Source organism: Ctenopharyngodon idella, chromosome 3, assembly GCF_019924925.1.
Source record: "Ctenopharyngodon idella isolate HZGC_01 chromosome 3, HZGC01, whole genome shotgun sequence".
In the NCBI taxonomy this organism is placed as follows: domain Eukaryota; kingdom Metazoa; phylum Chordata; class Actinopteri; order Cypriniformes; family Xenocyprididae; genus Ctenopharyngodon; species Ctenopharyngodon idella.
In genome coordinates, this window is record NC_067222.1 from 44,831,278 (window position 1) to 44,847,454 (window position 16,177).

Here is a 16,177-nt window from a genome sequence, read left to right on the forward strand (position 1 = left end):
TTATAGTTATTCACAACATAAATCACGAATTGCTGGCAAAGACTTTGTCTTCTTGCTTAGAGAATACCCATAATTATTAAGAATGAACAAACCAACTTTAATAATGGTTGCAACTGTTGTAATAATCAGATGCACGTTGAATCATTCGTTCAGTCAGCTTTTCCTTTTAGGGTACATTTACACGACAATGATGTACTAAAAACTCTGTACAGATGACAACGTTATCAAAACAATCCCCGTTCACACGGTTCCACGAAAATGACTAAAAACGCTGTATTATGTATGCCAGACAAGTAGTTGGCAATGTCACTTTGTAAAGAAAGACTACGCGTTGTTTTACAGAGCACTCGCATCAAACGTGAATGCCTATGCACCTTATTTTTAGTTTACTGCACTTCGCTATAGTGGCTAATAAATCAGAAGTCTCCTACATTCACAGAAAACACCTCACCTTTGCGTTGAAAAATAAGCTGGATAAACACGTAATATACATGTGCATGCCGTCACAGTTTTCACGGAATTTGGCAGAATTTAAGTATTTGGATTTAAGTATTTGGCCGAAGTTATACTGCTGAAGTTTTATCAAATGTTTAAGACAACATTTGCCGGCTTATGTTTGTATGGGGAAAATGTAAGCCAAAAAATACAATGACACCTTTAAAGTGTATCTGTCACAGAATTCAGAGATAGAAGATGAACTCTACAGTGGGGTTTATTGAAAAGTTTGTAGGATGACAGGAAATGCAGGTAATTATACTGATGGATGGAACAAGGACAGCACGTAACTCAAGATCAACAGTTCTATGTTGGCAGGTGAGACGAGCACACAAAGAGACCAGAATGAGGGAGTAAACTCAATAGAGCAGACGATGGAGTCTCTATTGTCTGCTCATTCAAGAAAAAGGGAATGTCTGTACTTAGACATTAACATATTGAATGAATCAGTGTGAAAGCCAAACCTCAGTATGTTGAGTTGACAGTTTGGACTATTTAGTCCAGCACAAAGCAGCTTCACCACTGAATCCTGCAGGTCATTGTTACTCAGATCCAGCTCTCTCAGGGGGGAGTTTGATGATTGTAGAGCTGAAGCCACAATTTCACAGTGCTGATCAGTAAGATTACAGTATGCCAATCTGAAAAAGGAGAACTCTGCTTAAAGGCATGCCATAAGGTTCATAGAATTCCTTGATTAACCAACTTCACCAGAAAAGATGGTTGACTCTCTGGTCTTTACAGCAGGAAAAAGTCAAACAAATAAAATAAAGATGTGACTTAATTAAAAGCCATATTTTATGAATATTATGTGTATGATACTTCAAATATTCAGTTTCTTTTTTCTTTATACAAAACTTTATTATGTAAAGTCTTATTTTTTTTTTTAAATGTTTTCCTAATAGAAATGATTATTACATAAACTAGTCCAACTGACTAGATCAACATGAACTACCACCTTAGAAATGGACTAGTTTTACTGGTAGCTTGCTTGATCTGTGATCACATGGAAAACATGGGAAATTCATGTTTTTCCTGTTAGGGTGGTTATTTTTAGCACAAATCTATTTTAGTACAAATCAAAGTGCAAATCTATTTTATTAAAATAATAGTATTATTTGATTGAAAATTAAAACAACATTTAGCAGCAAAAGTTTGTTTTATGCTTGTGAACGCAAACCCAGAAAATACTCATCAAACCTCAATCACAACTTTTCACATTATGTTCATATCATAATATTATTAGATCTTCACACTCACAGAGCTTTTCTGCAGTTCCTCACAGCAGGTAACAGTCTTAATCCTCCCTCTTTTGATTTGAATTTGTACTTTTTAAGGTCAAACTCATCCATCACCTCCTCTGACATCAGGATCATGTTTGCCAAAGTTGAACATTGTGCAAGAGAAAGACTTTGACTTATTGTTTCAGATTTTAAAAATGCCTGCATTTCTTCAACAACAGAATTATTCTTCATCTCAATCAAGCAGTGTGACAGATTCATCCATCTTTCAGGACTGACATTGTTTTTTTGACCTCGTTTGAGGTTTTGGATTATTTTGTTGATGCTCTCTGGGTTGTTTACTGTGTGAATCAGCACATCCTGTAAGACTCTCTGATTGGACTCCAGTGAGATGCCATGAAGGAATCGAAGGAAAAGATCCAGATGTCCATTTTTACTCTCCAAGGCTTTATTCATTGCTCTCTTCAGAAACACATCCAGAGAAACATTCCCACGCTGAGTTCTGGACTTTTCTGTCAGGAACATTTTCAGAACTTCACGGTTTTTGTGTAAATAGCAGAAAAACACATACAGTGCTGCAAAAAACTCCTGAAAGCTCAGATGTACAAAGCTGTAAACCTTCCTGTGATAAATCACAGATTCCTCCCTGAAGATCTCAGTGCAAATCCCAGAATACACTGAGGCGTCAGTGATGTCTATGCCGCTCTCTCTCAAGTCCTCCTCATAGAACATCACATTGCCCTTCATCAGCTGATTGAAAGCCAGTTCAGCAAGTTTCATGATCACGTCTCTGTTGGACTGCAGGAGTTTCTCTGGATCTCTCTCTTCATACTTCTGGTTCCTCATATTTATTTGAATGAGCAGGAAGTGTATGTACATTTCAGTCAGAGTTTGAGGGATTTCTGCACTGAGATCTTGTTTCAGGATGTTTTGAAGCACAGTGGCTGAGATCCAGCAGAAGACGGGTATGTGGCACATGATGTGGAGGCTTCTTGCTCTTCTGATGTGTGAGATGATTCTGCTGGCTTGATGCTCATCACTGATTCTCTTCCTGAAATATTCCTCCTTCTGAGGGTCATTGAATCCCTGAATTTCTGTCACACGGTTGATGTATTTTGAGGGGATCTGATTGGCTGCTGCTGGTCTGGTGGTGATCCAGATGAGAGCAGAGGGAAGCAGATCTCCTTTCATGAGGTTTGACATCAACACACCCACAGATGAAGTCTCAGTCACATCAGAAACTTTCTCACTGCCTGAAAACAGTTTAATTCTGCTTTCATCCAGACCATCAAAGATGAACACAACTGTACATTCATCATACATCTTTGAGTCCAGATGTTGAAGTTCAGGATGAAAGTCCAGCAGAAGTCTGTAAAGACTGCACTGATGATCTTTAATCAAGTTCAGCTCTCTAAATGGAAGCACAAACATGAAATCTACATCCTGATTGGCTTTTCCCTCGGCCCAGTCCAGAATGAACTTCTGCACAGAGACGGTTTTTCCAATTCCAGCGATGCCTTTAGTAAGAACAGTCTTCATTTTGTCTTTCTTCTCTCTTCTCTTCTCCTCATATCCTGTTTCAGGTGAAGGATCAAAGATGTCATTACAGTTGATTGGAGTGTCTTGGAGTGTCTTGTAACTTTTCTCCATCTGTAGCACCTCATGTTCTTCATTCACTCCTTCACTCTCTCCCTCTATGATGTACAGCTGTGTGTAAATCCTGTTCAGGAGGGTCTGATTCTCTTGTAGTTTGATTCCCTCAAATACACTCTCATATCTGTTCTTCATGCTGGTTTTGTGCAGGTTTTTGACTCTCTGAAGATCATTGTGCACTGGTTGGTGAGAATCAAGCTGCAGGGCTGCTTCTGTGTCATGATGACTGATGTGTTTCTGACAGGAGGAGGTCGTGAAGGTCTGACAGGACACATATCTGATCTGGTCAGCTCTCCCACCACTGAAAAGACATTAAGATGAACAGAGAGACAAAACAAACAGAAAAGTATGGAAGCTTGTTTCTGCCACTGAATAAAAAAAAAATAAAAAAACGCAATTGCTTTTTATAAATTTATCAATTCTGACTTTTATTCTCGCAATTGCGAGTTTACATCTCGCCATTCTGATTTTTCTCAGAACTGCGAGATATAAACTCGCAACTGAGAGTTATAAAGTCATAATTGTGTGATATAAAGTCAGAATAGCATGTTATAAAGTCTCAATTGTGTGTTATAAAGTCAGAATTGTGAGATATAAACTTGCAATTACCTTTTTTTATTTTATTTTTTATTTAGTGGCAGAATTAAGCTTCCATAAAAAAGACAATCATCAAAATAGAGAAAATACTTAAATGTTTTCAATAATAAAATATGTTATTTAAAATCATACCACAACCACATTGAGAAAGATGTTTGTTTACCTCTTTCCACCTGGCAGCATTTTTTTTCCCCCACCAGCATTTTTGATAATTATTACAAAACATTTATGCCCCAAAAATATTTTGTTGTATGAATATCTGAACATGTACAGGGCTCTACGCTAACATTTTTCTTTAGGAGCACTTTCTGATCAATAACAGACATTAACTTTCCCATTACAGGGAAATTACATATATTATAATATTACATATTTGCCCCTTTAAAATAATTTTTCCAGGGGCATTTGTACCATTATAAGAGCATGTTTTTCTAAACTTATTAAATGTATGCATCATATTTTGTTAATTTCTTAAATTAAAATAGAAAATTTGTTCACTGCCATTATAAAGATTGGACGTGTTAGGATATTTATTAAAACATCTCTGATTGTGTTCATCAGAAAGAAGAAAGTCATATACACCTAGGATGGCTTGAGAGTGAGTAAAGCTTGGGCTAATTTTCATTTGAAAGTGAACTAATCCTTTAGGACTAAAATTTTACTCCAAGTGGCTTTATACATACGGCCACTGGGGCCGTATTCACAAAACATTTTATCTTACCACGAAGAGTTCTCCTAAATAGCAGTAAAAGTTCTTAGCTAAGAGTTTTCTCTTAAAACCTATTCACAAAGCTGCTGAGACAAACTTTTACTAAGGAACAGGTTGTTTGCACATGACGTCATTGCTGCATGCGAAATGGGGCTGGAGGACAAGGAGTGATTTTTCTATATAGGAATCACAAACTCAAAATTCCTGTTTTGCGTCGTTTATGGTTGCTCAAATCTATCAAACCGAGAAACCACAATGAGCTTTTATCGTTTACGTAACTTACATCGTTTTTTTAACTTTAAAATTTGTCACCTTTTATAGCGTTTTGAGACTGAAATGAATATGGATACCTGCTTACCTTTTTTGTTTTTAACTTGGTTAAATATTCACATTCTTCATGGTATCGTTTGCAGGGAAGAGAAGATATTTTATCCCTTTGAGTGATTTGGTTTTTTCACTTCAGTTTTGCAGAATTCCGTTCACAATGTTGATCTGATTACTGTGAAAACAGTGTCACGCGCTGCTGCTTCAGCCATCATGTGGTAGAAAACGTCCAAATAAATAAATGTGTTTAACAAGCTGACAGAAATCGATCCATTTCTTTGTTGGAAGGGTGTAAATGTAACTGTAGTTTTAATGTTGCCTTAGTAAATATTCACTTTTCCATATGGCCACGGAGGAGAATTGGATGGGCATTCAGCAGACAGACACCCTTTTTTAAAGTCTATGACAGACACCGACACACTGTTTTTTTTTTTTTTTTGTATTTATTTCAACAAATGACAACCAAAATCAAACCCATAGAAGCTTGTGAACAGTTTTGAAGTGGCTGTGTGCAAGTTATGCTCATTCACAAGACAAGTGAGAGTCATACTCGCAAATGTTAATTATTAAACCAAACAAAATACAACACTTTCAAAAACACTCAGCAATGTGATTATTTTATTGAGTGATAGGGAGTGGGTTCAATCAGTGACATTATTAGATTATATGGCGTCACCTCCTCAACCTGCTTCCCTTAGTGTTTTTACGTAGATAAGGCAAAAAATTGTATTACACTGTCCATTTTTCCCCTGAACGATGATGTGAGCTCCTGTTGCAATTCTCGATTCAGCATAAATGACCTACAATGGTGACATTTTTCACAATCACGACAGAAAATCAAAATACTGCCCTTAACGTCACTAGCAGAAAGGCAGCGCGATATAAACAAACCAGACTACAACGCGTGACGGCAGCTTCACATTCTCTATCTACCTCCTCGATGTCAGACAAGTCTTTCAATTCAGTAGAAAAATCGCTCTTCTTCATAACATAAGGGTCACGTCCAAAATATGTTGTGATTTTCTGTTTATACCTTTCTAAACCAGCACAGAACGGACGTTTCTCCATCTCTTCCATTCTAATTTTCACAGCTTGCCCTCCACATTAATTTCGCATGTCAAAAGAACCACGTGATTGCAAACAACCCATAGACAGAAGTCTTAAGCTAAGAGTAAGGGCGGGGTTGACCTCGTTGCTATCATAGACTGTAAAAAAATATGGACATAGTGTCCATGACGTCACCCGTAGATTTCTGCAGAGCATTTTTGAAGCGAAAATGAGGCCGTCGCCATCTTAGCTGCGCAGTTTTAGTTATAATATCCAAGCAGTGCTGTCGGAGTTTTATATCCTCCCGCCATTGTCATTGTAGTAAATCTCACAAACAAAACTTTTAGCCAATGCCAAGACGATCCAACAACGTGTGTTCTGTTTATCTTCCGCATGCGTGCACATCTACACAGACACACATCTCTCTCGAGTCTCGACCATTAAAGCAGCAAGCCATATTATTTTATAACTGTATAAAGTAATCCAGAAAAAAGCACAAATACGGCTGAGATGCCAAATTCAGTGGCTGGAATTAGCTGAAGTAATGTGACGGCTCACAGACAGCAGCGGCAATCTTCCTGTCACTCAAGTGACCACGCCCTTAATTATGCAGAACTTTAAGGCTTAATATAATTTAAACGGATGAGTTATAAAAAAAAATTCACCCCCCTCAGAGTTGTCATGAAGGGCAAAATCAGCAGTATAGACCAAAACCACAATTTGTACCAAGCTGTAAACATGTTTTTTTCTGATGCAAATTTGGCCGTTTTAACATGGGACTCAATGAGATTCTGCTCTCTTTTGGAGCCTGTCCCTATAGCGGCCAGTCGATGAATTGCAGTTTAAGTCAGTTCCGTATTGGCTTCACGAGAAACAGGGGGAGGTTTAATCATAGAAGTATTGTAGAACGAGATATCATGTTTCCATATTCAAATAAAGGTTTTAAAATACAAATGTTGCCCTATTCAAAAAGATTTTTGTTTATTTGAATATAGCAACATTTTTATTAAAGGTTTTAAAATGTAGGCTAAGTGTCACTAATTAAACTAGTATATGTTCAGTTAATTGTCAGCCTCTTACATGTCTGCATCTCGAGAGATTCAGAATTCAAGCGACAAATTATGTTTTATAAACATAGTTTGGGAGGAGCGCATTCAAATGGTCTATCTAATCAGCTCGAGTGGAGGTATATACACAGATGAGAGCCGACTCACCTATAGTTACCTCGACAGTTTTCTGCATCCCTCCACAACCCCGTTCCTTCCTCGGCTGCGATACAAAGCAGAACTCTGGGTTTGGGCTAAATTCCAAGCTCGGAGCCCTCCATCCCCTTGGACAGCACGCCAAATACGCTTATTATATTTTTTTTTTTTACTCTATTCAATCATTTTAAGTATGAACTGATGAAAACAACTGCCACAGGAAATCATTTTTTTATTATTAAATATTTATTTTTGCTGTCTGATCGTAAATTCAAATTTATAAATCAAAATATGTATTGCATTTATGAAGAAAAGGTTCAGCACCCAAGGCTCTATCGCTATTGCCTAATGGTGTACAGTGTCTTTGGGTGGATTAGGAATGTTTGCGATTTGGTCTTAGTGTTTTAGGAGTCCTTTTGACTACTCCTAACGTTTCAGATTTAGGAGCTAGTTTTAGCGCTAAAATGCTTTGTGAAAAATTTAGGAGTCATAAAATTAGGACTGACACGCCCATTGTTTTTAAGAGTTTCTCCTAAATCGGCAAGTTAGGAGCTACGTTAGGAGTAGTCAAGAGGACTACTAAGTCACTAAGACCAAATCACAAACAATCCTAATGCCCATTGCTGCCAATTTGCCCAAAGACACAGTACACAATTGAGGCAATAGCGATGAAGCCTTAGGTGCGGAGCCATTTCTTCATAAATGCAATACATATTTTGATTTATAGATTTGCATTTACGATAAAACAGTTCACACTGATTGAACAGACTGGAGTATATATATATATATATATATATATATATATATGTATACTCCAGTCTGTTATAATTATATAATTATATATACTGTATATATAAGCATATTTGGCGTGCTTTCCAAGGGGATTAAGGGCTCCGAGCTTGGAATTTAGCCCAAACCCCGAGTTCTCCCCACATTACCATCTGAGAGTGAGAAGCGAGGTGGCGGAGGGATGCAGAAAACTGTCGAAGTAACACTGAGGTTCTCTGGCTCTCCAGAGGTCGGGTTTTACATCGCCTCTACGAATTGCATTCAGAGGTGAAGACGTTTCTTACTGATGCGAAGTCCGATCTTGCACGGTACCTGGACGACCCCCTGTGGGTAGCACAGTTGTCATACCTTGTAGATATTTTCGACAGGTTGAATTTGTTGAACACATCAATGCAAGGGAGAGATGCCAACATCTTGCTTCTTTCAGACAAAGTCAGCGCATTCGTTGGCAAGTTAGATCTTTGGTGTGATCGGCTGATTAATAAAAATGTTGACATACTTCCCACCTTCGCTGACAGTGTGCATGAGACAGGGATAAATATCTCTCCTTTGATGAACATAGTCGCTCAACATGAAGGACTGAAAAAACAATTCGCCAATTATTTCAGCGAGGATTTCAGTTCATTTGCTTGGGTCAGAGATCCCTTCATTTGCCCAGGAAAAGACCTTTCAGTTGACATGGAGGAGCAGTTAGTCGAATTAAAGAGTGACACCAGATTGCGACACATCTATAGCTCTTGCTCTCTGTCTTAGTTTTGGTTGAGTGTGATGACTGAATATCCTCAGTTGTCCGACGGCACCCTAAAATTACTTCTTCCATTCGCCTCAACTTATCTGTGCGATGCCGGGTTTTCAAAATTGATTGCCTTGAAAACCAAGTACCAAAATCGGCTGCAGGTGGAGGATGACGTCAGGCTTGTGCTGTCAAACACTGAACCGTGAATTGTGCTTCTTTGAAAAGAAGCAAGCGCAGGTGACCCACTGAATGATTAAACAATGTCATCGTCCCGATTTGCATAATTCGTATTCGAATGGAATGCAATATGTTTTACATGTAAAATAGTAGGCCTGCACGTTATTACAACCTAGTTCTCTTGTTTAAAGAAGCCTAGTTATAGTGTTCAGAAACATTTTTGATAATTTAAACACATTTTCCATACATAAGTCATAAAAGTTATAAAAATTAAAAAAGTATAAAAGCAAAAAAAAAAAAAAAAACTATCTAAAAAACAGATTATATAGATAGGTTATAGATCAGCCAATCGCTGTGTGAATAATTAGTAAGCGCGTTGACATCATTCATCATTCAACGAGGTCAACCCTGCCCTTTCTCTTAGTTTAAGACTTCTCTCTATTCCTTAGTAAAAGTTGGTCTCAGCAGCTTTGTGAATAGGTTTTAAGAGAAAACTCTTAACCAAGAACTTTTACAGCCATTTAGGAGAACTCTTAGTGGTAAGATAAAATGTTTTGTGAATACGTATGTATTAGGGATGGGAAGATTAACCGATATGTATCGATACGCGGTCATGCGCGTGCACGATGCGAGTGCATCGGTAGAGCAGCAGAGGATGAATGAAATTTTGGAAGCAAATCGAGATGCATCGGTTTTTGCGAGATACAGCTTATCCTTTTAATACAGAATGTATTTATTTATTTATTAACAAGTGTTGTCAACCTGTTTTTTGCGCATAATTTAATCGACCTACATAAAGTAGGCCTAAGCAACGGACTTGCGGATGTGTGTACTACAACTCAATGTATCAGCTGCGCGGATGAAGCCAGTGATGCGCCCAAAGGTAGTTGTCAGGACGCGCGAGGAGTAAGCAAAATAAACATGTCGGACGCCGAGATAATTTATCCTCCACTGAATTTTAAATCTAAAGTTTGGGAACACTATGGATTTTACAAGAAAGACGGACGACTTGACAAGACAGATGCAATTTGTAAAATGTGCCGCGCATCTGTAAAATACACGGGCAGTACGACTAATCTGATATCTCACTTGAAGCGGCGCCACGGTGTTGTTGTGGATTCGGAAGCGTCTGCCAGTGCCCCTGCATCCAGCTCTGACTCACCTGTAGCTACCAGCTCCAAAAGTGGTGAGAAAAGTATTGAAAGTTTTTTCCATGCCCCGCTTGCTAACAGTTCCGCGCGCTCTACGGCAATAACTGATGCCATTGCATTGTTCATCTGCAAAGATATTCAGCCCTATAGTGTCACGGAGAACGAAGGTTTTAAACACCTCCTCCATGTCTTGGAGCCTCGTTATAAGATACCAAACCGAAAGCTATTCTCCGATAAACAGATTCCTGCCCTGTACGACAAGGCCAGAAGAGAGATAGAGGAGTCTCTGCACAAAGCCCAAAGAGTTGCTGTAACAGTGGACGGCTGGACATCGTGCGCTACAGCATCATATGTAACGGTCACAGCACACTACATAGATGACGGGTGGGTTCTCAAAAACCACGTTCTGCAGACCAGAGTGTTCAGCGAGGCTCACACAGGGAATAATCTAGCCGTTTTACTTCAGGATGTTTGCCACGAGTGGAAGATTGAAGAGAAGAGCCCTGCGTTAGTCACAGATAACGCCAGAAACATGATCCTGGCTGGTGCTGGTGCCAAGATGGACCCACATGTGAGATGCATTGCCCACACGTTGAACTTAGCATCTCAAAAAGCCTTTAAGGTGGACAGTGTCTCTGAGCTGGTGGTGAAAGTTAGGAAGCTTGTCTCTTTTTTCCACAAAAGCCCCAAGGCAACTGAAGTTCTGCGTGAAATACAGACCCAGTTACACCTGCCCAACCACAAGCTCATCCATGTTTCCACCAGATGGAACAGTACCCTCGACATGTTGGAGCGTTTCTGGGAGCAGCAGCCTGCTGTGCTGAACACCCTGCTGTCCAGGAAGATAAAGAGGCGTGAGGCTATGGCCAGTTTGACAGAAGATGACATGGACACTGATCCCAGAGATCATCAAATTAATGTCACCTCTGAAAGTGGCAACCACACTCCTCAGTGAGGAAAAAAATCCCACCATCTCCATTATATCTCCAATCCAAGCCAAACTGCAGAGACAATTCCAACGAGATGAGAGTGATCTAGAGGTTAATTCCCATATGAAAGACAGATTCAGGCAGGACTTTGATGGCCGTTATACATATCTTGAAGGCACTCTCCACTGTGCCTCAGCACTTGACCCACGTTTTAAAGACCTGGCTTTTCTGGATGACAGTGATGCCAAGGATATGGTATTCATGAAGATAACAACAGAGGTGGTACAGATGAATGGAGAGGTAAGAACATTTAAAGTAAGATCGTTATTGCAGTTTAGAACTAATAATATATGAATATGCATTATTTTACATGTTTATGCATTTTTAAGGAAGAGGCCAGTGACACAGCAATGCCGAATGAAGACCAGGCAACAGGCACATTGGAAGAGGACCAGACAGCTGAAACAGAATGCGACAAAAGCCCTTCAAAAGAGGACAAGACAGGTTGGTTTAAATGGAGACAATGCCAAAAATGTACAGAAGTATGTAGTGAAGATGCAATACAGTCAAGTAATTTTCAGATTGTAAATGAAAGGAATATTTTTAGCACAACTGATGAGCCTCTCCTCTGCCCTCTTCTGTAGATGATGCCCCTCCAAAGAAAAAGACTGCCATGGACCAGATGTTTGGAGATTTCCTGAGTGCAAGACCACCAGCAAAGACCATCAGGGAGAAAGCTAAGGATGAAATCTTAAAATATAGAGAGAGGGACACTTTAGGTTTGGATGGGGATGTGTTGCAGTGGTGGAGACTGCAAGTAGATCTTCCACTACTATCAGCTTTGGCAAAGAGATATCTGTCCATCCCAGCAACAAGCGTACCAGCTGAAAGAGTTTTCAGCACAGCTGGAGACATAGTTACAGCTCAGCGTAGCTTGCTTCACCCTGATCATGTTGATCAGTTGATATTTCTGAAGAAAAACCTTTAACATGAAGGTGACTGACCAATGTGCACTATTCTAAAAGGCCACAAGGTGTCCTCCTGTTTTCTTTAAGGAATTTTATTTAATTTTTATTTAATTTTATTTTATTAGCCTGTTGTTTACAGTGACATTGATGTTTCAAAGTAAAAGCAGCATAACACTGCTAGTTGATGACGTTAAGTTTTGAATATTCAGTGGCAAAATATATCTTTATAAAACTTATTTTCATAGTTGAAAAGTGAAATCACAATTCTTGTTGTGCAATGGTAAGCCTTCTTTCTGTTGAAAGAGTGCAAAGATTTTTTTTTTAGTATATATTGCACTTATACGTTCTGTTTATCTTGGAAATACTTAAATAATATGTGCCATGTGTTCTAAAATGGCCCTCTACTGTAAACCGACACTCAGGCTCTGAGAGAAAAGCCAGTTTGTAAAAAAGTATTGGTTTTACTTGCTTAATAAATAATCAAACTAATTCAATGGCACCACATCCTCTTTCACATCACCACATAAACTTGATCTAATTAGCTAGTGCTGAATTATCGCATCGTATCGTGATATGGGTGTGAATCGTATCGTATTGCATCGCAAAATGCCACACATGTATCGTTAATATATCGGATCGGATACTTTGTATCGAGATGCGTATCGGATCGGCATTATACCTTAGATGCCCAACCCTAGTATGTATTAGGGCTGCAACAACTATCTGATAAAATCAATAATGAAAATCATCATCAATACTCTTTATCGATTAGTCGGGTCTGCCCACCGTGCACAGAAAACTTCTGCCAGTCGCGTCAAATTACAGCACTGAATAACGCATTTCTATGGACAAAAATGCTTCTAAAAAGAGTGGAGGAAACAGAGTGAGCAGCTGCAGGAAAGCCGTAGAATGAACGTTTTGCACTGAGGACCCACATGCATCTGTCAAAGCACCTGACATGGTAAGGCATTATGTTAATGCATTAGCTTATAATAAATAAAGCATTCTCATGTTTTGGGCAGCTTGGATCACATAACTTTCCCGCAGCTGTTCACTCTGTTTCCTCCACTATTTTTAGATGCATTTTGTCCATAGAAATGTGTTATTCAGTGCTGTAATTTGACATGACTGGCGTTAGTCTTCCATGCACGGTGGGCGGAGCCAACTAATCGATAATGAGAATCACTTAAGCAAAACATGGTCAGGTCAAAGTGTCTGAATAATTTGTGATTCCAAATTTTTATCAGTTTTACTGGTAGTCCACCGTATGAAGAATTTTTGGGTATAATATGTCACAGTTTACTTTATTTTGCTATCCTCACTTACGTAAATGAACTATAGTGTCCTGCACCCACTAGTAAAAATATATCAAAAATGTCTGAATAATATTTGGTTTGATTGTATGTCTCCCCATCCCAGTTGGAGCGAGGATGCAAACATGCGTTCTAATAACTGCAGGGAAGCCCGAAATCCTCATAAAAGTGGCTTGCTAAGCATATTGCATAGTTGTGTTTGGAGTCAATTGTTTTATTTGTGATAATAATGTGCCAATTTGTGTGACATAGTTTTTGGGAACAGAAAAATTATGAATTTTGAACACATGCAAAAACAAAAGAGGATAAACTGATTACGTTGCAAGTCAATGTATGCTTTTTTTCCTGTGAGCTTTTTTGTTTTTCTAAAACCTGTAGCTGTAGTATTCCTTTTTTGCCAAATAATTTTGTCAGATAAATACCTTCATATTTTGAAATATTTGAATCAAGAACTAATTTCTCCCCCGGGTCATGTTCCTGGTTGCATTGAGAATAGGAACCGTGGTGTGGCATTTACGAACGCTAAAAACGGTGGATGGAAGACGCTGTGATCGGAGCTGTGTTTGTGGTGTGTCTTGGGTTTCGTGATAACAGAGATGGAATATAAAAGCATAATTTACACGACCGAAAGAGCAAAAAAGTGGGGCTATGAGACGAAATCTCCTATGACAACTTTCAGTATTACATATCACCGAGGTGGAGAAAAGAACACAACTCTGCAGACAACAGGTAAATGCCGTTATCGCTGTTTTCCATGTTTGTGAAGCAAATATGTTTACACGGCTTTTTAAAAATGCCGGATGCCAGTGTTTGACCAATCAACATACACTTACGTCACTGATAGTTCCTATAGGGCTGGTTTAGTCTGAAGTAGGAGCTGATTTAGTTCCCCCAAAAGGAGTTCCTAGAACTAAAATCGTTCCTAGTTCCTGTGGTGTGAACACGGCAAAATCCGGGTACTTCAGCCAATAGTTCTAGGAACAATGAAAAGGTTCCTCCAGTGCGAAAGCCCCTCTAGTTTTAACACTTAGGAACCTTTATAAATCACACTTATTCTTAAAGGATTAGTTCACTTCAAAAGGAAAATTACCCCATGATTTACTCTGGAAACATGGAAGATAAATTCTTCAAACAGTGGTTCAAGAGGATGTGGTGCTGGTCCTTCAAGAGTCACTCTCAATCTGTCTGTCTATAAAAAAAAACAGTATTTGTGTATTTTACAACACTTCAGCTTGTGATTCTTATTAAGTGAGGGTCATTTTTTTGGATTCTTTACCTAACCTAAGTATCTGAGATCCTGACACATTTCACTTCTGGAGACTCCAGGTAGGTTGCAGTTCTGGAAAATGGTGGCGCTGGAGACTAAAGGGTTCCTGATGGTTTCACACTTAATTCTTCACCATTAATTCTTTCCCTGCTGACCCAATGAGCGTTTTGCTGTCCAATGGTCATGCCTTAACTGCAGTTTCTAGTATTGCATTAGTATTGCATCCTTCCCATGGGCATTTAATAATCTTTGATTTTAGTTTTGAGTTAAATCTCTTTTTTGGCTCATTTTATCTGTAAAAGAAAACGTACCTAATAAATATGCACACCTGAATATAAGGCGTTTCTCATTTCCAGCCTTCATAAACAACTGTATATCACTTATAAAATGATTAAACACAAAATTAATAATAGTTATTAAGATTAATGTGGATTTGGTAAGATGTGCCTTACTAAAGGCAAAAAAAAAAAAAAAAAAAGGATCAGAAAATCAACTTGCCTAATAATTCTGCACACACTGTACTGTCAAAGCAGAAAACCCATGTGAAAAAAATCCAGTGTGTCGCTTAACTCCTGTGTATAATGGACATCCAAAATGAGAGACAGAGATATAGAGATGCATAAGAAAGCACTTTTTCAACAAAGTAAAGAAGTTCTAAATGTAGTTTGGGAGGAGCCTAATCATTCAGTCCTGACAATTATAATTGAAAGCATATATAAGCAGCAGTCATAAGGCCACACCATTGACAGATTTTTCAGCATTTTACCCAATCCACTCACTGAGTCACCAGAGCAGACACACGTCTCCACACGACACTCAAATCAATTCCTCTACAATGTTCAAAATGTTTCCCTCACTCTCGAAGGTGTCAACAAGTCTCTTATGCAGGTGTTGCTTATAACCACTTCCAACAGTGATGCCTTAAACAGCGATGATGGATCCTTAACACCTCGGTAAAAGAAATTCTTCTTTTCATGAGATGAAATGTGTCTTTGCCACTTAAATTGAACATGATGCAATTCAGCGGTATACTGCAAGATTAATCGCTATCTTGATTCAAACACCTTCACAATCTTATTTATGAATGATAACGGTTGTACATTGTTACGCCACTAGGTGGTGACAAGTGACAAAAAGAAATTGTATTCGTCTTGAATCATTTATTCAAAAGTTTCATTCAAAACCCTGATTTCAATGAAACAAATATTTATTAATAAGTCATTGAATTGATTCAAAACCATTTAAAAAAAATAATTTATTCAAACTAATTAAATTTTTTTCCAGCAATTAATATTTAGAACTTTTAGTAAATTAATAAAGGCCTTCTGAAGCGAAGCAATGCGTTTGTGTAAGAAAAATATTCATATTAAAAACTAAAATAACTAGCTTCCTGCAGACGGTCATACGCTTGTGAACTTGTGGCAAAAGAGTAACCCCTGACGTGATGTAGGAGTATCATAAGCTTTGACACCTCTCGCTGTTCAAACAAATAGGGCTGGGCAACAAACTCAAGCTCCTCTTCTGTTATATCAAAATCCTCCGACATTATCTTTCAAAATTCTCGTTTCAGACTTTCAATTTG

At 38.4% G+C, this 16,177-nt stretch overlaps 2 protein-coding genes across 26 annotated transcripts in view; one reads left to right on the plus strand and one right to left on the minus strand.

Moving 5' to 3' along the window:
• The window catches only part of LOC127509550 (NACHT, LRR and PYD domains-containing protein 12-like), a 238,303-nt gene that overhangs the window by 208,884 nt on the left and 13,242 nt on the right, over window positions 1-16,177 (minus strand). For 23 of the 24 annotated variants that reach the window (XM_051888366.1, XM_051888359.1, XM_051888364.1 and 20 more), the window contains 2 exons: window positions 1,753-3,687; window positions 960-1,133 (listed from right to left, as the gene is read on the minus strand). In XM_051888366.1, coding sequence (XP_051744326.1) covers window positions 960-1,133; window positions 1,753-3,687 — 2,109 coding nt within the window. Of the gene's footprint in view, window positions 1-959; window positions 1,134-1,752; window positions 3,688-14,418; window positions 14,439-16,177 lie in introns of those variants that run through there. The other variant, XM_051888372.1, reaches the window with a different exon arrangement.
• On the plus strand, window positions 8,216-12,830 carry LOC127509553 (E3 SUMO-protein ligase ZBED1-like). Of its 2 annotated transcripts, XM_051888393.1 has the most exons (3): window positions 8,216-11,347; window positions 11,437-11,551; window positions 11,692-12,829. In XM_051888393.1, the coding sequence occupies exon 1, from the start codon at window positions 9,889-9,891 to the stop codon at window positions 11,071-11,073; it is 1,185 nt and encodes a 394-aa protein (XP_051744353.1). In that variant the 5' UTR covers window positions 8,216-9,888; the 3' UTR covers window positions 11,074-11,347; window positions 11,437-11,551; window positions 11,692-12,829. The 2 variants fall into 2 exon arrangements, with proteins under 2 accessions (XP_051744353.1, XP_051744352.1); XM_051888392.1 differs by having other exon boundaries at window positions 8,216-11,551; window positions 11,692-12,830.